The 22338-nt window shown below is 37.9% G+C and overlaps 1 protein-coding gene across 1 annotated transcript in view; it reads left to right on the top strand.

The window, feature by feature from the left end:
• Window positions 1–275: 275 nt before the first annotated feature.
• The window catches only part of LOC140952929 (active breakpoint cluster region-related protein-like), a 28515-nt gene continuing 6452 nt past the window's right edge, over window positions 276–22338 (top strand). The window contains exons 1-26 of the mRNA XM_073402384.1: window positions 276–2157; window positions 5121–5338; window positions 6243–6353; window positions 7022–7207; window positions 8137–8247; window positions 8359–8401; window positions 8697–8749; window positions 9019–9132; window positions 9480–9543; window positions 9869–9944; window positions 10938–11011; window positions 12118–12257; window positions 12346–12408; window positions 13091–13153; window positions 14274–14355; window positions 14692–14756; window positions 16784–16826; window positions 17455–17520; window positions 18128–18225; window positions 18480–18581; window positions 19001–19063; window positions 19470–19579; window positions 20213–20274; window positions 20626–20703; window positions 21043–21177; window positions 21977–22082. Of these exons, the coding sequence (XP_073258485.1) occupies window positions 318–2157; window positions 5121–5338; window positions 6243–6353; window positions 7022–7207; window positions 8137–8247; window positions 8359–8401; window positions 8697–8749; window positions 9019–9132; window positions 9480–9543; window positions 9869–9944; window positions 10938–11011; window positions 12118–12257; window positions 12346–12408; window positions 13091–13153; window positions 14274–14355; window positions 14692–14756; window positions 16784–16826; window positions 17455–17520; window positions 18128–18225; window positions 18480–18581; window positions 19001–19063; window positions 19470–19579; window positions 20213–20274; window positions 20626–20703; window positions 21043–21177; window positions 21977–22082 (4166 nt within the window). The 5' untranslated portion in view covers window positions 276–317. The remainder of the gene's footprint in view (window positions 2158–5120; window positions 5339–6242; window positions 6354–7021; window positions 7208–8136; window positions 8248–8358; window positions 8402–8696; window positions 8750–9018; window positions 9133–9479; window positions 9544–9868; window positions 9945–10937; window positions 11012–12117; window positions 12258–12345; window positions 12409–13090; window positions 13154–14273; window positions 14356–14691; window positions 14757–16783; window positions 16827–17454; window positions 17521–18127; window positions 18226–18479; window positions 18582–19000; window positions 19064–19469; window positions 19580–20212; window positions 20275–20625; window positions 20704–21042; window positions 21178–21976; window positions 22083–22338) is intronic.

Here is a 22338-nt window from a genome sequence, read left to right as displayed (position 1 = left end):
TACTATTACTGCGTTTTCATTGTCATGGTCACTCCATTACTAATCTCTTTTCTCCAGTTGTTAGGCCAATGCATAATTTTCATGGCCTTGGAATTGTTGGGACTTTGTGTTTAGTTCTTTGCACCGGATTCACGCAATCGTTGACCCATAGTTCGGTTTTCCTTTCACAGGAAACTACAGAAGCTTTCCGACTTCCTGGGTTTTCGAGAAAGACGTGCGACGAAGATTACGTCACGCGTGCTCGTGACCGCCTTCGGCAAATTTCGTGGAAGCTCGTACACGTCGGTGCGCTCAAGACGGAGTAAAAATAACATTGAATGACCAGAAACAGTTGGGCATTTAACCCTAATTTGAGGGAAAATACTAGTTTTTTATGTGAAGAGAAAGCCATGGACCACAGAGAAGCATTTATAGCTGCGTGGATAAACTTTTTTCCAAATATCAAGCCTCCCAATACGGAATTCTTACAATTTTGTGGTTGCGGTGGTGAAAATCGCTCGCAAGAACAAATCTTCGAACGGATCAATTTATGCAAAGAGAGACTTGATAGTGCTTTAAACGTGTTAAAAAGTGAAGGATTCATTCTAAAATGGCTCACAGGGATACTACATACAAAAGACGTTTATCAAAGTGATTCCGAGCTCGTCAAAGTTTTGAATATGTTCTTCCCAAGTTCATTTGAACCTTGGACAATGCTTATGGACACTGCCCCCAAATCAGTTACCACACAAGTTGCTACAGGCACGGAATGTACAAGCGTTTCTAACGAGCCTAACGGCAACAACAGCAAGTTATTGGACAACTGCGATTTGGATGAAGGGAGGAACAAAGCTATTAGCGAAGTAGTTGAGGCGGGTTTTGTTGATGGGTCGGAGCAAGCACTCGGCGGAAGTGAGGACGAGAAATCATTAGAGTTAGATTTCAATAACAAACGGGGGATGACTGGGGTTCCTGGTAAATTATTTAGCAGTGAGAATAATGAATTCGATGAGGAAGAATGTTCGTTGTATGATGATCAAAATACAACAGAGGGTAATAAACTCTTATCCAATAACAATACGGAAGAGAGAGTTGAACACGACGTAAGGCAAACAATTTCACGTGAGGAAGAAAACCCTACGGGTTCAAACCCTCAAATCGTGGAGGAAATGTCTCACGAGTCAAATTCTCCTGACACGGAAAAGCCAGCTGGTCGTAAAGATCGAACACTTGCGACTGTGTTTTCTCCACTGTCAAAGGGAATCAATAAGGCAATACCAAAAGGGAAGTGGCAATTGCCGCGTTCCCCATTAAGCAGTTCTAAACATCGAAGGAGTGACTCGAAGGGTAGCGCGGCAAGTTCTGAAGGAGATGATTTTTCCTCACATCATACGGAAAGTGAAACGCCAGAACCCGATAGAGAAGTATTGTCAGACGATGGTGAAGTTCGTATAAAGTTAAACGATATTTATTTGACAATTCAGGCGGATATTATGGCAGGTGAAGGCGGAGGTGTTTGTTCGGGCGAGACTTCCCCGATCGAGCGACACGGTGATGTTGTCGATTTCAAGGGACAAGGAAACTCAGAGGACATCGAGGAAAACAAAAGCATCGAATCCGAGGGTGATACACGTGGTGAAAAAGCTGATGATTCATCCGATGTTATTCTCGGAGTTGTGGATGAACTGATATCTTACTTGGAAGGAATTGAAGTCGTAAGCAGTGATGAATTTGAAGCAGAAGGGGAATCTCCTCATGAGGAGGAAGAAGAGCCTGAATTTATGTTATTTGGTGGCGCTGTCAGACCACGGAAGCCTCATCGACCCAGAAAACAACTGGGCTCTGTGATGTCTATAGGAAATGTGAGTTTAATGAGTACGGACTCTTGTGTGACTCCTTGGTCAATAGATGTTGCTGCTTCTGAAATGCAATCAGCTGATTCATCTGGGGAAGAAGACAACGTGTCGAGTGAGACAAGACCCAGTCCAGGTACCTCTCCTGGCTGTGGTCTCCCTAATATGGAGTCAAAAGAGAAAGTGGAAGCACCTAGCACCCCTCCACCCAAAAGGCCGCCTCGTCGCAGTAAAACTGAGAGACTTTCCCGCACACTAGAAACACCAAAGAAGCTTATCAAGGCTAGTGTAAGTGGAGATGATGATGATGACGTGTTTGGTAAAGGTATGTCAATTTCCTATTATTTTTGTCTTAAATTAGTTTGTCATGTGGTACTTAATTTTTGCCATGCAACAAACTCAACCTGGTCACCAATACTTCCAAATTTTCTTTGTTGTTTTGATTGACCAATGACCAGGTGAATTTCCTTTGTTGTGAGTGTGTGTGGCCCGTGAATTCTTGGCCAATAATAATTAATGTTTGGATGACCCTGGTTGTGTGCATAATTATGCCGTAATATCTATGGTATTTATTTGGCATATTTTCCCTGGTTCACCAAGCTTAGGTATCAGGTTTCTGAACAGGGAAGTCAGCACGTCATAGACTGCAGATTCATAGCAATTATGTGGACAAGTGAGTACCTCACCAAAGAGTGAGTTGAGTATTATAGAAGCCATTGTCCAAGTCAAAGTATGCTTAAAAAATGTCCCGGTCAGTAGTTCGGGCACGATTTGAGTCTGTACCCAGCAGCCAGATGAGTGAACTGGAATGATACATTGTAGTTTCTTGCTTTGGCAAGAACGGTGCACATAATATTATGATCTCAACTTGCATCTAATGCTTTACAATATTATTTTAATAAAAAAAATGAAGCACAAATTTTGTAGTATTTTGTTTTGAAAGTAATATTATTTGTTGTTTGCAATGAAATTTAATATATTATTATTTTGCCATCACAAGAGGGATAACTGTGATTAGCCCAGAGATGTTTTTACTAATACTAATAGTTGCGAAAGGCCTGATGATGTAAATTACTTGCAAAAAATAAAATCAAATTCAAAAGAGCTGTACTTATTTTTACAGTGATAACAATGCACTATGTTATACAGTCTAAAAGCATATTTAGTTTCTTAGTTTTTTTTTCAAGAACTATTCTGTCATTAATTTAAAATAAGGTCACAAAATCGATTTTTTTAAAGTTTAAAGACGTTGTGTACTGCAGCTTTTAGGTCATCAAATTTTATCTTTCAGCAAAATGTGGCCAGATTATATTTTGTGATTATAGGAAAGAAATTTCTAATTTTAGAGTAGGTGCTTTGATCTTTTTATGTAATGCAGCAAATGGAAACTTAAAGTAAATAACAACATTGAGTTAAAAGCTAAAGAACTCTCTGTGGTCCCAGGGAAATTGAAATAAAATTATCTTTCACTTTGGGGTTATTTGAAGTGGATAGAATGGAAATGGTGTGGTCAGGCACAGTGGTGAACATCTGGTACCAAAAGTTCATATATTTTACTTTGAATTTTTGAAAGTTGTTTTGTACTTCTCAATTTCCAGTACTGTTAACATGGGAGTGAAAAAAAGCATTGTATTATTAATTATCACCAGACTGGAATTCTCCCTGGCTATTAAGTTTGATTATTTTTTTTTGCTAGTTCAATTTAAAGCCATTACAAATATCCAATGAATAACCTGCTGTTAATTAATTTTTATGGTAAACATGTTGATCTTAAGAGTCTGATACATGTCACAATAGTCTTTTAGGATAAAATAAGCACTCTTTTTATGCTGAAATATAAACAACAAGTGAGATTTAAAAGCTTCCAGAATGCCATTTTCACGGTTTTTTTAAATAAATATCATTTTTTTGTATTCAGCATCATCAGTCAGATAGACAAGGTACATGTAACTTGAAAAATAAAATGTTGGGTTAGGGTTAGATATTGTTATGTTTTATATTGTCTTATTGATTTCCTATTAGTACAAATAAATCAAACCTGTTTGCCTCTATGTCATTTTAGAGGAAATTTCATTTGTCATTACATGATACTGTACATATAAAGCTCTTTGAAAGTCAGGGTTATTTAAGAAAATAACGTACATGTGTGAAACCAATTTATTAAAAGTTTTCCTTTTTCAAACACCTGATCATGCAACTATTTGATGTAAAAAGAAAAAGAAAAAAATATATTTCTGGCAAACATATTGATTTGTACAAGTTGTACAAAGTGTCTTAATATACTTTCAATTTTATTTCACGCAACTTAAATTTTTTTTTCATCATTACTCTATTACATACAGTGGATATTGTTTTATATATTAAACAAGGCTTCTGATATTCTGTGATGTTACGATTTCACATAGTCTTGACCTCAAATTGCAACTTTTCGCAGAATTCATGAAAAATCACATAATTTACAAAGAAATGCTAAATGCTAGTAAGTAAACAATAAATTGTACCTTATACATTTTCCCAATCTTAATGTTAGCTGAGGTGATTTACCGCTGAAGAAAGCCTTGCAAGACATATGAAACCTTTGATTGCGGTATCTATTGGGCACAGGCAGCCCAGACTCTGTGGGAGTTCATTAGACTTTGAATTTATAAGAGAAAGTATGAAAATAAACAAAATACAACCTAAATTCCATTTTGTGACAAAAATAGAAATAAAAATGACTCAGCTTGTGTTTTCGTTTTGCTTTTTTACTGTTTCTTTGCCTCTAGAGCCATTTAGAAGCCATTTTATAGATGTTTAAGATTTTGAGTTGTACTATCTCTTATTGTTAGTTTGAAACCTGGTTAAACAATGTTAATTAGCCCTGAAAAACTTGCATAATTTATCGCATAATAGTCCTATGTTATCACACAGTTTGCCCTGAAAATGCCGATTTATTTTTGAATTTTGATCGCACACTATCAAAAGGGCTGATTAAAGCATCCTGTTTCCATTCAAGGTATAGGCCAGGTACTCGGAACATAATATACTCTTAATGGTAATAATTTTTTATATTTCAAGAAAAAGGCTATTAAATCATATTTTACCCTTGAAAAATTCTGGTTGATTTTGTCAGTTTCTAGTCGTTATCTATTTCTAAAATTATCTGCTTTTACCTACTTGCATACCATGTTTGACAATTATTAAATCTAGGACTTGCAAGTAAAATACTGACCTCATTATCGTCTCAAGTTGATGATTCATAATGAGTCCTTATTACAGTTGTTCAAGTTGATCTTTTTCCTCCTTCAGGGGATCTTGAGACCCTAAACCGTTCATCAGAGGTTACTCGCTTTCCAAAGAGAAGTGCCAGTGAGCAAATTCGTCCACGAAGCCAGAGTACTGACAATGAAGATCACAAGAAACTGCGTAAAGCCAGAGGTGCTCATGTAGTGATTGGAGAGAACAATGTTGATTTTCCTTCATCTCCTGTGAGTTCCCCAGGAGGAAGTCCTGCAAAACATGTACATGTAAGTGCTTATTTTATCAGATGTTCTACCCTGTGATGTCCAATGGAACTGTTAACCCCCCCCCCCTTTTTTACTAAGTGTTAATATGGTACTGTTCTAGGCTTAGCTACATAATTCCAAAATTTTGGGGGGAATTTCACACATCATAAAGAATTTTAGAAAATCTCAGGAATTTTAGGAAAAAATTGACAAATTCGAGAATTTTAGAGCAATTTGAACTTTCACCTGACATGTTGGTGACATTTCACAGGCAAAAATGTTGACAAAAAGTTGAAAAGAGAGGGGCCAGTCCGCTTATATCCTACATACAACAGTGTCTATAGCACTGAGCACAGCAGTTTTTCATCAGAGTCATCTGCACTACAACTTATCAGCAGTTATTCACCAAAAGGGGTCGTACAACTCATTAATGCTTATTGTTATATCGCTATAAAAAAAACAAAATTTTTAAGAATTTTCGGAATTGTAGAGAGTTTTTGGAGAATTTTAGAAATTTCTAAAAGAATTAGAGAGCTTTTTTGGGAAAATTCCAGAAAGAATTTTACACAATTTTTCGAGAATTATGTAGCTAAGCCTATACTGTTCTAGTGTGTGGCCACTTTGGGTTAAAGTTTAGGTTAAACATTCAAGTATTTGGCTCAAATTACCTTGTCATTTGGACCTTCAACTCACTCAAAGGACATTACAATTTTTTTTCTTTTTTGGCCATCTGTTTTGCATCAACTGGGCAACTGTACAAACTGCTTGGTGTTCCTTACAAGCTGTTTGAAACTTAGCCACTTAAAAAAGAGTAGATTTAAGAGGTTGAGGAAGAGTAATAGCAACCTGGAGATTTTGACTGCGGGCAACGAGTGAACCCGCAACGATGTAGTTTGATATTCATGTTCATTGTCGTCTCTGCTAGGAAACTTGTGATGATGATGAGGCTAGTAAACTGCACAAGAGGAAATGGGTTGTGGCTGCTGTTCTGGATAGTGAGAAGGGATATCTAGAGTGTCTTAACTTATTATACAAAGTAAGACTTTTATTTCCTGATTTTAAACACTTTTGCTTGTGTGTGTGCTGTGTAAGCTTCATTCACATTTTTGTACAGTGATTAATGAGACAAAAAGGAGCACCGTCATACATTGTGCGACGTATCAGTTCATTGTTCTCGCTCTGTAGAAGAGGTTTTTACCAGAGGTTTTTTTCTTCATGGATTCAAAAGGTTTAAACGTTATGGTAGGATAAACAACTCCAGATGAAAGTGTTGCCCATAAGTTAATCAAGGCTCATAACTGCAACTTCATCTCTCTCTCATAGTACAGCACAGTGTAGGTAATGCAGGAAAGCATTAATTCAGGGAGGGGGAACCCTTACTTTCTCTTTGGGTGTATCTTTCATTACTTTTTAGACTGTAGATCTCCACAGCCTTAGCAGTTCTCTTTGTCATTGTTTGGTTTTTATATCTTTGCTTTCATTAAGGTAATGACACAACTGTGTAACAAATTTTAATTGGACCATCACCCACCATTAAAAAGGGAGAGTGACAAAAACATTTATTTTTTGATTTGCGTGCTTAAAAATAATTTGGCCTGATGATCATTCAGTTCAAAGATATCAATCCCATCATTTACATATAATCTTGTATAGTACGTGCTAATTTCATGGAATTCATTTGCCTTTTTTTGTTTTTTTCCCCAGCATATGAAGCCTTTGAAGCTATCAATCGAGTCTTCTGCTCCAATCTTGACACTGGTGGACTACAATAAAATATTTCATAAGCTGGATGAGATTTATACCATTCACAATGTGTTTTATAATGACCTTGAGTCTCGAGTCTCACATTGGAATGACCGGCATCTTATTGGGGATTTGTTTTTGAGTTTGGTGAGTAGGTGTATGTAGGATTCATTGGTGGTGTTTAACTTCAGAGCAGGCTTATACTGTAGGTTCTCAAGCACTCAAAGTTCCAAGCTCAACTTATTTCAAAGTAGACTTTTGGCAACCTTAAGTAAAAGATTGATCGCCAGACATGAAATATCGGTTGCCAGAAAAGAAAAAAGGCACTCTGCAGTATTACATGAAGAGTTAAACAGAAATAATCAAAATGCCTGCCCAACTATCGCAACTGGACTTTGAGGTCCATGCAGTATCTCAAGATGTAATAACCAGACAGCCACGGTGAAAGAAGTGAATTACAAGCATACAAGTCGTCAGACTGTTGAAACCTTCACTACAGTTTTGGTCGCCAAAATTTTGTTTAATCGCCATGACAACTAAAACAGTCATGGTGGACCACACTCTCCTCTCTTTTGGCAACAATAATACTGCACTCACTTAAGATTAATATGCCTGCAGAGCAGACTAGTTGGTGTTTAAAGCCATTTCATGGTAAGAAGGAAAAGCTATAAGTCTGGTTTGCATTTGTGTTTTTTCCTCTTCTCATAATGCCACAAATTCCATTCTCTCTTTTTCCTCTCCCCTGTCCCAAGTCTCACTTCCTTCTGTTTACCTTCCCTGTCCCTCTTTACTTCCACCATCCTTCCCTGCTGGGTATAAGGGTTCCTTTGCTCTCCAAACCCTCATGAAATTCCATTTATTTATTAGATTCTTCCTTTCTTTTTAAAAGTCTGCTTTGGAAATACCCCTTCCCCTTGGAATTTCTAATGTCATCACATGAGGTTATGGTGAGAGTATTGTAACAAATGTATCCTGTTATACCAAAAGTTACCCTGTTGTTATTATTGTCTCTGTCAAATAAATATGTTTCAATGTTGCCCATTAAAATTATTATAATATTATTATTATTTATACAGGTGGATCAGTTTGATGTCTATAGAGAATATATATTAAACTACAAAATTGCTCTGTCAACCATACGTAAATGCAAAGCCAGCAATGAACAGTTTAATAACATTTTTTCCAAGGTATGTGAGCATTTTTGTATTTAACTATTGCTGACCAGTTAATATTGGCTATATTTAAACAGCAATATTAACCAACATAAAAAAATATATATATCTTTCTTTCACTTTCAGGAACTCAGTGTTGGTTCCATTCAAGAAGTTACAACTTTAGAAGGTGGGTTTAGGAAGGCGTTGGGAGCAGTGGAGGGGTTGCTGATCATTATTTGAGTAAAGTCCAGTGTCTTGTAAAATACATTTCTTTATATGATGCACTGTGCAGTCACTTCTCGTTTGGTTCTGTGATTTTAAACCAATTAAGTCAACACAAAGAAAACTCAAGTTTCTGCCTTCTACTCCTTCAAACAGCCTTGATCTCACTGTACATCACTTCTGCCCTCTAAAGTTAGTCTCAGTGTAGAATGAAATACTCAATGATGTGTAACATCTTTGCTGTCATGATTACATTTCAGGCCTTTTTAGTAAGCCAGTTGAAAGAGTTGGTAGATACATTGTTGCTCTGGGGGTGAGTTGTTTAATAATCTTATTATGCTACCTTCCTGTTGGGTTTAGTCCAGGTTAGCACATAAAATTTAGTGGCGATGAATATTTCAAACATAACTGCTTAAAAAACAGAAATGAAAAATTATGCAGCCTGCAAAGAAAGTAGTGTCCGATAGCCTGGGGCTAGTGATGCTAGCTTCAGCTTGCCTGAATGGCAAGCCTGTAAAAATGATTTTCTTTGCACCCTGTTATGCCTTTTGGTTAAATAAGTTTTCATTTAACTCACTACAGGATTTGATCAAGCAAACCCCTGAGGATCATGCCGATTATGAGGTGCTCACAAATGTTCTGAATACAACCAAAGACTTCCTTGCAAAGATCACTGGGGATGACAGGGACAGTGGCGTGAGTAATATGTTAGGGTCTACTAATATTGCTGAAGCTGCAAAGCAGTCAGAAACCTCTATTTTCATAGTCCTTTGAAAACACACCTCCTAGTGGCTTTAGGGATAGGAATATTGTTTTGGTCATTCATCTGTGGAACATTTGTTAGTTTGAAGGACAAGCCTTTATTCAAGGTTTTTTTGTGTGCTCAAATGAAGTAAAGTTTTATTCATCATCTTTTTTGTGCAATAAGTTTAAATGGAACACAATCCCACACAATCACAATCCCGCAGTTTACTAGTGCTGTAGCTAAAAAAGAGGTAAAAGCTGTTTTAGAGAGGCCCTGAGGTTAATTTATCTTTATCCAGGTCATACAAAGAGCGAAGAAAGATCACAGGCTCATTAAAGATGCTTTTATTGTTGAACTTGCAGGTAATTGTTGACATGTACTTGTAAAAACTGCCTGTAGGAAGTATTGACCGTTTAACACCCCTGAAGTGGCAAAAATCAGAATTAGACTAAAAGACCAAATTTCATTTTGAAAATGCTATTAAAAAAAGATAATGTTACTATGTATGAGTACTACCAAAGAAGTTTCATTTGAATGGTCACACTGCAATACTTAGTCCACAGACTCGAAAGTCAGAAACACCTTACAAGTCTTCGTCATTCACTCTTAAGTATCGTTGCTATTGTGGAATTTTGTATGAAAAGTGTAGTTTTCTATTATTAAGCCTCGCATACTGTTTACTTGCAGATGGAGTTCGGAAATTTAGACATTTGTTCTTATTCAATGACTACATCATTTCTACCAAGAGAAAAATTACTGCCAGGTTTGTGTTAGTTGATTTTGTGGTAAGCTTCAAACCTCAAAAAGTACCAAGTTTTGAACTTGGGCTTCACTCAAAATGACAGCAATATTTGTGTGAATGATGTTGTAATTGAAACTAAAGATAATATCATACTTCTAGGAGTAGTGTTAGATTATAAGCTAAATTTGTCTGAGCATATAATATCTATCTGTAAAAAAGCCGGCCAGAGAATTGGTGTTCTAATGAGACTACGTAATCTAATTCCTATGAAATCTAAGTTAATGTTATTCAAAAGCGCGATCTTACCATTCCTCACCTACTGTCACCTAGTGTGGCATTTTTGCAAAGCAAGTGACACTCGAAAACTTGAAAGACTACAAGAAAGAGGACTTAGAGCGGTTTTCAAGGATAATAATTCTAGTTATGAACAACAAGCAGATTTCTCTATACCTAGGTATGAGACAGTCACCTACGGCAAGCACTCTATTAGATATCTAGGGCCTAGGCTATGGACAAAACTACCCAAGAGTATTAGGGACGTCACAACCCTAATGTCGTTGAAAAGCAAGATACGCCAACTCAATATAATTGAACTTTTAGGTGATGGCTTCGCAGGCTGTAGCCTTTGTTCAATTTGACTTCTGTATATTTTTACTATAATCTCGTAATTAGATAACTATAGATATTTTACCTACTACTGTATATAGTTTTTACTTTGCACATTCTCCTCTAATTGGTGTCCCCAAATTAGTAAGGGATTCTTTTTTCCCTGGCTTGACGGCTTTGACACTTTAATAAAGTTTCTATCTATCTATCTAAGCTTGAATTAATAAATAATGCAATAAAATGTAATTTGTTCTTTATAGGGTTGTTTTTAGTTATATGACTGTCTTTGTTAGCCTTTGTGGCTTTATGTTAAACAATTAAAAATGGTTATTTTTTATCTTTTTGTATTAAGGAAAGTCATTTTGTAGAAAGTCACTTTTGACGTAACTTTTCTTGTTTTGTTTTTAGGAGTGAACAGTATGTTTGCAAGTGGTATATTCCTTTACACGAGTTGCAATTTCACCCAACAGAAATCTCAGAAGGTTAGTTTAGTTCTGTCTTTTCCGCCCTTAATGTTGATATGTGTAAAGCAGGTAAATTGATATCTGGGCAAGCCTTATTAGAAGCGGAGCTTTCGCTCAAGAACTGAAAGACTGGTAAAAACATCCAAGCCATGACAGGTTTGCAAATAAACGAGACGGAGAGACGATATGTACGGTAATTAAACGGCCGCTTACGGTTTGCCTTTTACTGTCTGTCGAGTCAACATACACCACAAAATGGACTGCAGCGTTTTGGGTGCTAAGAAAAATAAAATCTAAACAATTAGTCGACATTTTCTTTTGTTTTGCCACTAACTGGACTTAACGTACGTAAGGTTCTGTTTATTGAACCGAAATTTAGAGCGCTGTGTAGCGAAATTGTGTCGTTTTGTACACGGTGCTCGACTTTCTTTGTGATTTATACTTTGCGTTGAATTCAACACCAACCAATTCTTGTAGCTACAGTGTAAATAAAACATTAACTCGAATCCAACTTCTGCTGTTCGACCAGATAAAAAACAAAACAACTTCTGACAACTTTCCTTTTTCTCGCTTGTTAACTTTGTCATGCGGTGAACTGTCTTGCAAATTTTTCTCGTTCTTCGCCTTTTTTCAACAATTTAACTCTGAAAACTACACTATTTTAATGTTAGAAAAAGTAAAATAAGTAGTTGAAAGCAATACTCACGTTTTTGCGTCTGTTTTTTTACGTGAAGAGTGCCTCCTTCACATTAAAAACGACAAACAGCTACAAGTGATAAACTTCCTCCAGAATGCCCATTCGTTTTTGATCTAGGCACGGGCTGCACGTGCTGCACGTTTCATTCAGCAACTTCTCGGCAATTTGCATACTTAGCGCGCATGCAAACGACTTTGGCATAAGAGTGTTTTAGGTCTTTTTTTAACGCAAATTGTCGAGAAGTTGCTGAATACCACATACGTTTCGCTCGTGCCAAGAAAGCAAAAAAATGACGTTTTTGACTGAATATGAGGCTAAACCTACAAGTAAAAGAATATTATGGTATTGTAAGGAAAGGCCTTGGTATAAGTAGCAGGAAAAAATGATGATTTTTTTGCCATTTTCTTTTTTGCTTTAATGTTTTTAGCACCACAAGTCATTCCGGTCACCAGTAAAGCTGATTTTGATATGCTTAAGAGCAGAATCGCGAGCACAAAAGCCGAAATACGACGAGAAGGAGGAGGAATGAGCACTAGTCAGAGTCCAGACTCTTCTCCCTCATCCAAGGTATGTTTCCCTTTGTCTCCCCTTCCCCTTTCCTATTTGTTTAAGATTGATAGACTTCTCATGGATTGAACATCTTTTATCTCCACAGCGTCGCCGTATGCAGTCTGCCTCCAAAGTAGTAGAAAAGATGAAGAAGCGGTTAGCTGAGCAGGTAACTTGACTAAACCGCATTATTTGAGTGAAAGTGTTAACGTTTTTGAGGCCGTAAAATTCCCGCTTGAACTGGGAATGGGTTACTTTTTTTATTGAAATCGCTTCTCTAGAAAGTAGTTTACCACTTAATTACTAGCTGACAGGAGCCCTTGCACGGGAGTTGTTGTTTTAATTTTGTTTAAGTTGGCTCTGAGCAAGAAACCTTCACTCTCTTACACAAACTGCTGCTACAAAACAAAGAGTTAGTTTGTGGTAAACTTCTCGAAAGAAAGCTAAAGAGTACGCTGGCGAAGTTTCCGACGCAATGTCAGATCTTACAGAAGGTGGCCAAACTCTCTTTCATTTACAGTTTGGTCACGGAAAACTGTGAATGGTGAAGCGCTTCAGTTAAAACTGGAACCCTTATGGGTGGGAGATTATTCTCGCGGAGCCGTGAGCGTTCGAGATTTTTAGTCTGGACGAAATCGTGTTCGATTGACTGTACTCTGAAATAAGAATGAATGTAATTGACCGAAAACGTTATATGTTTAAGAAGAATTTGTATTGCACACTATCAATGAAATGTACCTTCCAGTGTGACCACTAAAGTGAAAGTTACTGAGCTGCCCTTTTAAAGGGATATTTTTCTTAACTTAAGTATTTAGTAAAGAATGTGTGTGTACTTTTCTTTTACTCCTTAGGAAGCTGCCCTTTTGCTAGCCATTCCAAGCCTGCCTCTTACACTGTACCACAAGCAGGGCAAGGTATGTTGAAAGTCGTTTATAACTGGCCTTTTCTTATCATAACTTAACCACGTTAACCCTTTAATTTCCAGAAGCAGCCAAAGTTAAATTTACCCCAAAATTTGAAATTTAATCTTGTAAAGTGCTGAAAAAAATAGTACCTCTTGAAAGTAATGCAAAAAAAGGTTTCATTTGAGTGGTCGCACCATAGGATTTCGTCCGCAGACTCGAAAATTAGAATCGCCGTACCAGAGTCCGTCATTCACCGACTCTGATAGTCCATGTCCATGGAAAAATTTCCCTTGGTGCTATACATTACCCTGTTCAAGGTCTTTCAAGCTTTTAAATGAGCGGGAAAATCAGCAAAATGGCATAGCTCCGCGTATACACCAGCTCGTTAACTATTCGTCGAAGTACGAACACACGATTCGTGTGTCATTTTTACCCACGTCTCTCTTGTGCTACAATTTGTGATCTCTTAATGTAAATGATAGCTGCGATGAAACGGTTATTTGGTGATAACTTTTTTTCATGTTCAGAGAGGTTCGGTGTTCTCAGTGTGGATAAAACCTTTCGGCCTTATCCTTGTACATGGTAGCTGCCGTCGGAATAGTGCTAGCCTGCGAGTAAGCTCTCCTATTTGGGCAAGCTTCGCCCCTCGCTCGCGCGTTCTCGCGAGACTCGCTTCACTCGCCCAAATAGGAGAGCTTGCTCGCAGGCTAGAATCGTGCAGCAACGTTTGTTTCCATAATCGTACAAAAAGATTACTGTTTCCTCCAGTTGTCGTTTTGATTGGTTTTGAAGCACAATGGTGAAATACTTCCATTAAAAGCAACATAGTTTTTGTCATTCCCACACAAATTCGTTTTAAGGTGTACATAACTTCTGCCCTATTTTTTCTTCTTATTTGCATGAGTTAATTTTTCAGGAGTTTGCACCATAAATAAGTAATGATTTTTGTAACCCCTGTTGTCTTTTTTTTAAACATTTAGTGCAAACATTACTTGGCGAAAATAATTACTATATAGACACTTGTGAAACTTTGTCTTTTTTTACTTGTTTCATTAAAAATAGTTGAAACAAAGAATTAAAGAATTTAGAATTGTAGTGGTGGAAGTTTATTGTGCCTTCTAATTTTCAGACATACACATTACTTTGTAAAAGCGATGTTGAGAGAGCTGAGTGGAAGGAAAAAATAATTCCTCTATTGGAACAGAACGAAGGTATACAAAACTTAAATGTTGCGGTTTTTTTATCTGTTTATGTCAATCCGGCGAGCAAGATCTTGGATGTGGTGCTAATTTGATGGTTTTGTCAATATTTATATTGTTCAAAACGATTTTTAATCGATTTGCATATACAGTCCAAACATAAGTTGACGAACTGTCTTATTCAAATAATGCTTATCTATGTTCTTGGAGGCCTTTATTGTCAACTTATTTTTTTACGGCGTCTTAAATTTCTAAAGTTGCAAAAGGATTTAACGTGAGCCCTTGTTTAGACAACTGTTTTTTTTGGTATCACGTTTCTCTAATGATTGTTCCTGCCCTCAACCTTAGATAATCCGCCAGCGGAAACTCTGAGCGTGCTAGATTTGCATCACTTGTTAGAAGCCTGCAAAAAGGTTTGTATCTTAGTTGTTTTCTATAAATGTAAACTCTGAGTCCATCTCCACACGACGACGCTCTTTCCCGTTTGCAGAAACGGCGGGAGAAGAGGGTCGCCTATTTAGCGTTCGGATCAACAAGAACGTTGATTGGTTAATCGCTTTTGTTTGCCGCGGGTGACTTGTGTCAGAGCGACATCCCGAAGCGATTAAACTGACAGATTAATTACAATTCGACCTCAGTATTTGTTTATTCAGATCCTCGATTTACAGCTTTTCTACTGAGGCACAAATCCTGTGTGTCTCGGAGCTTCGGTTTCAAAGATTCCAACGATCCAAGTATCTCTTGCGCTTCCATGTCAGCGAAAGTGAAATTTTCCCTGTCTCCAAACCTTAAACTATCTCGACGCGGGTCGACATCGCCCTTGGAATGTGGGGAAAAGAAATCGCCTCTTTTTCGCCGCGGTTCCTTGTCGCCGAATCTTCGTTTGTTACGAAGGGCTTCCGACTCTAACTTCCTAAAAGATTCGCATTCCTTGGTAAGAAACGTTTCCCTCTTCTGTGTTATAATGGTGTTGGCATATCTGTTGGGATTGCGCGAATATAGCTAACTGCTTGATAATATTCACTTGTATAAGTTCATAATACTTTCGTTTGTTTGTATAAGGATGTTGCAATCTTAAGGTGACGGTGAAATTGCTCTTTTTACCCACAAAATTGCAGTCGTTAATTTGTTGGTCTAAAGCTACAAGCGTCGTTCAGAAACTTGTGTTTTTCTCGGTCTGTTTTCATGCTGTGCAGCTCAGTTTTTCTTGCAAGTCTGATACCGAATGGGCTAGATATTTGTATTTTTCTGCCTCAGATTTTGGGTTAAAACATTTCCCTCAACATTTGGAAAGTTTTTCAATTATTTTCCGGGTCTCAACAAACTATACACGTTTAGACACATTTTGTCTTTGCGGTTGAAATGGTCATTGCTGTACTTTAACATAACTATATCGCTATACATAATCTGTTCCTTTTAAACTACACGCTGTGCAAAACATTTTTCGATACAAGTTGGGTGGGAAAACTGCATGTCCGTTCCTTTTCCAGTCTTGGCCGGCTTTCTAGCTGCTTTCGTTTATGTACCAGAATAAATACTTAAAGTTTAGTAGTTACACCAGCTCTGAAATTACGTATTTCTTTGTAACTAATCCGTGTGATACAATTTGGTTTGTTGAGAGGTCGTAACTGAGATATTTTTCATAATGACCTCCGCGCACCTCGGCGCATTCTTAGCAAATTTCTCACCTCTTGATTCATTTTAATCCTTAAATTTTCCGCTTTGGTCACGATATTTTAAGGGGTTATACCGTGTATTTTTAGTAACACTTTGAGGAGCAGGATTGCTTGAACCCGTGGAAGCCTAACAGTAATCCGATCTTGCTATTGCATCGAGTCGCTAGAAACTGAAAATGAAATGGAGAATGATTATCGTCTCTGGGTTTGTCAAAAACACTTTCACTGGGTCTCTCGACGGGTATGAGGGGGAACCTTATTTTCAGTGATTAAATATTCTGTCACGTTGAATTAAAACTCAGAGGGACACTTACGTAGCTAGAGACAGTGTACCATCTGAAGTTCTTTCCGCACTAGTGCCAATACCGAATAGTGAAATTCCTTTGTACTCAGTTTTGAGCTTGTCCATGCAATCCTGTAATGAAAGTTCTTAAGCACTCCTTGCACGCCTTTGGTTGGATACTGTTTTGATCAGGGTTTTTGATCAGAAAACGTCCTCCGAAAAAAACAAATCAAAATTTCCCGAGATTTTTGAAGGGTCGACCTCACTGTGGAAGGATCAGTGGCCTCCCTCTTTATTAGATTCTTATTTTTAGTACAAACTTTGCCATATTTAGTTCATTTTTCTTTTAGTAAAGTCGAAACCAATGGTCCATTCGCTGTTCCTTGAGCATCCCGTAGAATTTGCACCTGTTTTTAACTGTCCCTATTGAATTTAATTTATGATATTAGTGTGGTGACGTTTTTCACGCATTCCTTTTCAGCTGAGAACTTGCAAGACGCTAGGAAGAGTTTCTATGAAAGAAGGTACAAACAATTTTTAATCCCCAGCACTACCTAGCCGCTTTCTTCTTGAATTTCGTTTCTTAATTGTAGCCAGAAATGACCGAAATATTAAAATAACAACTTAATTGGTGAAAAAAATAAAAGAGCTACACGTAAATGACCACAAGGGGGCATGGATGGTAAAAGCGGGTAGGGTTTTTTATATATTACTTTGGTGGACTGCTCCCATATTTAAGCTACATAGGTATATGTGCCAAGGAATGGGGTGAGGGATTTTGAAGTGCTCATTCCTTAAGTAAGGTTTTCGTTTAGGTATTGTGGACCTTTCACAGGACGCCAAGAATCACAGGACCTAAGCCCCTGCTAAAAACCTCCTGAACTACGTGTTAACTAAACAATTCAGCGGAGCTTACTCTTCTTCATGTGGTGGAAAAGAAATGATAAAAACAGCCGGTTCGGACGGTTTCGCGTGATCGGTTAGGATGTCATTTTTCCTAACTTGACAGGAAGGTCCCGGGGGGGAGGGGGGTATGGGGGATATGATTCTCATGTTGCTGGCTAATTCATCTCACTTAAAAACACATACAACACATGGAAACGTTCGTTCTGTAACGTCTTTGCGTTGACTCTTCCTATTCTAATATTGCAGATAAAGGACTCCTTAATGGTCTACTATACGTTCATATTCACTCTGGTCGAGGATTTCACAAAAATGGTAACTAAAGCAACCATGTTTTACCCCACCCCCCTCGCTCCCTACGCCCCACAATGGACTCCAAACACACAAACACCCAAAATCCTGAGTCCCTCGCTTTCACAACCCATATATTGATGAATGAATCAGTTTTTCGCCAAAATAAGACGAAAATCCGTGAGTTAAATCGAAAACTAACGTTACAAAATTGAAATTGTTTTATTTCAGGCTACTCTTGTGTAAAGGAAAAAGTTTATGTAATTGAGACGTGTGGGCTCTTAATGACATCCCACGCTGCTTCCGTAGTAAGATCGTTGTAAAGCCTACAATTACGCACATAAACAAAATCATATCCTTATGGCAACTTAGTGGAAACAAAAATTAGCGCGGTAGAAAGTCACGTATTTAGCGGTTTCCTTATTACTGGTGCAAAACCTTTACCCTCGGTAATCACTTAACTAATCCCAACGCCTACAGAGTCGCGTAATATAAACATGCGTCGTTCAAAATTTATAATGAAGGTCAAATCGCTGTATTAGCTTTGTGCTAATACAGGTAACTTTATACGCCATTTTTTCAGTGCCAAAGATGTTTTTCATTCCTGAACCTGTTTCTTTGAATGTTTCAGATCTGAGCTGCGCAGTGGAAGTTGATCATTTCGGACAGTTTGTGCGTAAAGCCAGAACAAGAACATGTAAGGCTGCCACGGATCCTGTCTGGAACCAGGTGAGTTCATTTGATCAATTAGACTGACTTCAATCGGTTTCTATTTTTCAAATTCAATATCTCTAACAACTTGAAAACAGCACGAGCGAGAATTTTGGACCAGAAGGACTGGCGAGAGATGTCAGAGGGTCCCAATCACCCTCAGGTTCATATCGCGCGTCCGCGTTAATTTGACGAGAAAAAAGCGATCTTTGGGGTTTGTTATCACATCTTTGCTTGAGCCTAAATTGATGATTTTAGTTTCTTATTTTTAGGACTTTGATGTCGAGGTGGAAGGTACAAGGGAACTCAAGCTTCACGTGTATTACAAGAGCCGACTTAACTTTGACGAGCACCTCGCTCAAGGGAAAATTGAGGTAAAAAGAAATTATGTGCGTGGTGGACCGGTGAGTGTTGCACCGCGTTTACAAGAACGTCGTCTTAAGCCAAGTCTTTTGGTGCAATAAATTCCAGTCCTCGCCCCTGAATATTTACTTCTGTCTCCGTTGGTTCCAGTTCACTTCTGCTATGGTCCGATTACCTGCTCACAGCACCACTGGGTGGCACTCACTGAACCTATCCGATGTGTGACGCTCCACTTTCGAGATCGGCGCCGCGTAGTTTCGTTCCGTTACAGAAATCGCGCCAAAATCACCGTTCTTCCGTGTAAACAGAAGTCCAGTGAACATAACCTAAGATTCCTTATGTAACAGCTATTACATGATTCGCGTCCTCTAGAAAAATGTTTCTTTGTAAAAATATCCACTTACAGAGTTGCTGTGTTACCCTTTTCCAGCTTCTAAAAGAAAATTTGACCGATCTGACGAAGAAGACGATTACAATCACCTTGGATAAGCAGGTACAAATCATATTTACCTTGATCCGTTTTGCAAGTTACACCTTGATGGTGTCATAAACGCCGTTTTATATCCGATGCTACAGGTATATACGATTTGCTTGAAAAAAAAAGACAGACAGGTCAATCTCCAAGAAGATTAGTTGCCTACCTACTCATCCGCTGTATAATTTGTTGACCAGAGTTATAGAAAATTCATAACGTCTGAGAACTCAAACAAGCCTACTACCCTGTGTTAAAACGGAACGTTTTTAAAGCTAGTTTATTAATAGACTGTATTTTAAATGTACTTTTACTTTTTAACTAATACTATTAAACATGTAAATATAGGTGTTTATTTTTACTTGTATATTCCGGCAATAAAGACTTAACGTGTATCAGTTTATAACTATCTCTGGTTGCCACGCAGGGGGCGGTCACGCTGTCGCTACAGTATTCTAAATCGCCAAAAGGAATTCAGAGGAAAAAATCTTTGGGTGAAAAAGGAGTTTTTGGAGTCGATATTGGTACCGTCTCAAGGTAAGTCATTGGTCCTTGTTGCAAAGACATTAAAAAAACTCTTTAAAAAAGCCCTTTTTTGAGTGTCAATGTATTTAGCACGAAAGTGCTAATTGAGGACACCATTTTACGTCCCCTACTGGATAAGGGACCGCCATTTTGCCCGGTTATCCGAACCATGTAAAGGTCTGGTCCTTTGTAGGAAAAGGCAGTACTTTCATTTCTCGGTTATTTTAAGACCTTGAAATTATGGTGGTCTAGTCTAGGGAATTGAACCTTCGACCTATCGCTCCGCAGTCAAGCGCTGTACCGATTGACGCGGTTACGTTGTATCTCTTGTGGGAATCTTCCTTTCTATAAACTTTATCACTAGCTGCCTTCGTGTGCCCGTTGGTCCAGCGTATTTTTAGTAGTGCTTTCTAAGGTGGAGAACTACTGAGAAGACGCGCCTATCACTGGTTGTTTCGTTGATTAGAAATCCGCCAGTGGTGTCCTATGGCTCAAGGGTGATGTTCGGTGTCCTTCCCTTAGAAAAATATCGTAACTATCACTGGTCCATTTTCTTAGTTACATCGCAAGTTTAAAAGCTTCTGATTCGCGTGTGGAACCACCTGCTTGTTATATGATGAAACAAACATGTTCTTTTCTTTGTAGACGAGAAAATAGCGACATTCCCTTGGTTGTCATTGGATGTGTACAAGAAATCGAAAAGAGAGGTAAATCTAAAGGGCTTTTTGGAATACTGAATTCCATCAGTGAAACATTCTCAACTTTGTCCCGCCAGCAGAAGCTGGTGTTTAAGGGAAAGCAAACGTCGTTTGGAGAAAAGTTCGTTAAGACCCCTGATTAACTTCCGCTGAGCATTTTCTAATCAGGCTGAACCACGATCACTGATCAATAACATGAAAGAATTACTAAAATGACCATTAAATCGCAAATTCTTTGTTCTTTCATCAAATTCTCCAAACTAATTTTTTAAGGAAAAGTGTGAAGAAGAATTTGTATGTTGATATCTGGGCTGAAAGGGTTTTAAAACACTTACTAAACAAGTAAAACCTTTATTTCAGGGATGGAAGAAGTTGGAATCTACCGTTTATCAGGAGCAACGTCTGAAGTTCGTAGGCTTAAAGACGCTTTCGATAACAGTGAGTACCGTATACTATATTTTCCGCCTCGTAACTACGATTTTTTTCTTTTTGGGTGATGATATATTCATTTATATCCATATGCTTGGCTTTTGTATGCCCGTAAAACAATAATGAAGAGATTGAGAAACTCTTGCCCAACGTACACGTAAATCTGGATATATGAAATTAGTTAATAAGGCAAAATAAATGCGTGATAAACTGTAAGTTCAAATGCTGATTGCAAACGTGGAGAAAATAAGAACATATACGTTCAAAACGTTTTGTCACTTGAGTGCCCAGTTTTTTCTCCTCTCTCTTGACAACTAATCGAGGCCATTTTTCTGGTCCATCTTTCAGACAGTCAAAGTGCGTTGGTGCAGGTAGCTGAGGCAGACATACATGCTGTAGCAGGTCTACTGAAAATGTACCTCAGGGACCTTCCTGAACCGCTCTTCACAGATGATCATTATCCTCAGTTCGTTGAAGCAAACAGTAGGTTTTCATTCATTCTTTCTTTTTACTGTTAATCACTGTTTGCCTAAGGTAGCAAGTTTAAGTGCCCTCAGCTGAGTAGGCGCAAGTCATGCCACAATCTTGGACAAAAAATGTTAAGAATTTTGCACTTTCTTACCCGCAGGACTTCCATGAACGGGGGAGTATTTGTAATTGCCAGTGCTTTTAAGAGCTTTTTCTTGAAATTAGACATGACAACGTCCGTTTTCTGATCATTTTTGTCCAAGTTTGTATGTGTTTAAGGTTAAGCCTATTTAATTTGAACGGAAACATTTTAGCACTAAAAGTACTCTTATTCCGTAAAAGCAGTTGGATGTGGGCAAAAGAGCTTTTTAGTTATGAAGATGTGAGTTACGAAAGAAAACTGAGGTGCGAGGTTGCTGGGGGAGTGAAACATGAAAATTGCTCATTGATTCTCCGGTCGGGAATATTGAGTTCCGATTTGAAATACACTGAAATTTTAATTCTAGAATTTTGTGACTTTTCATATTGCCTTCATGCTGTTTTAAGGCAGAATAAACATGGACAGGTATCTTATTTTTAAAGTGAGTCCAAAAGAGGTCTATTTCGAAGTACCCTTGGATTCGTAGGTCTAATTCAGTTTTTGGGGGCTATGGGGAACTAAAACTCATATAGCTATTTGCTTAGAAAGTTCTTTTGACAGTTTTAAATACGAGGTGAGAAAGGCTATAATCGTTTGAACAAAGGTGTATCTTTTTCTTTTTCACACTTGTCCCTTACAATCTTGTTCACTTTTTTAACCTCACTTCCTATTTAGGAATCAAGGATGCTGAAGAAAAAAAGAAAGCGATGACGGAAATATTTGAAACATTGCCCACTCCAAATCGTCTTACCTGTGTTTATTTACTGGATCATCTAAGAAGGTCTGTATGTATATGCGCTAATACTGAGAAATACTTATGTTAAGAATAATATATTTATTTATATAGTGGCTAAATGTCTTTGTGGCAAAAATTAATTCGCTTCTCCGGAAGATGAAATTAAACGCGAGGCAGTGCTAGCCAGCGATTTCTGAAGTTGCGGCTCGTGTGTGCTGCGGTGCAAGGCGCTGAGCTAGCTAGCCTTCAAGACTCATCAGGGCTGATGTGCTTATAACCACGTGGCTCAGCCATACTTTAG

Source organism: Porites lutea, chromosome 11 (assembly GCF_958299795.1).
Source record: "Porites lutea chromosome 11, jaPorLute2.1, whole genome shotgun sequence".
Lineage (NCBI taxonomy): Eukaryota > Metazoa > Cnidaria > Anthozoa > Scleractinia > Poritidae > Porites > Porites lutea.
The sequence above is the reverse complement of the archived record's forward strand: the minus strand, read 5'-3'. Positions and strand labels throughout refer to the sequence as shown.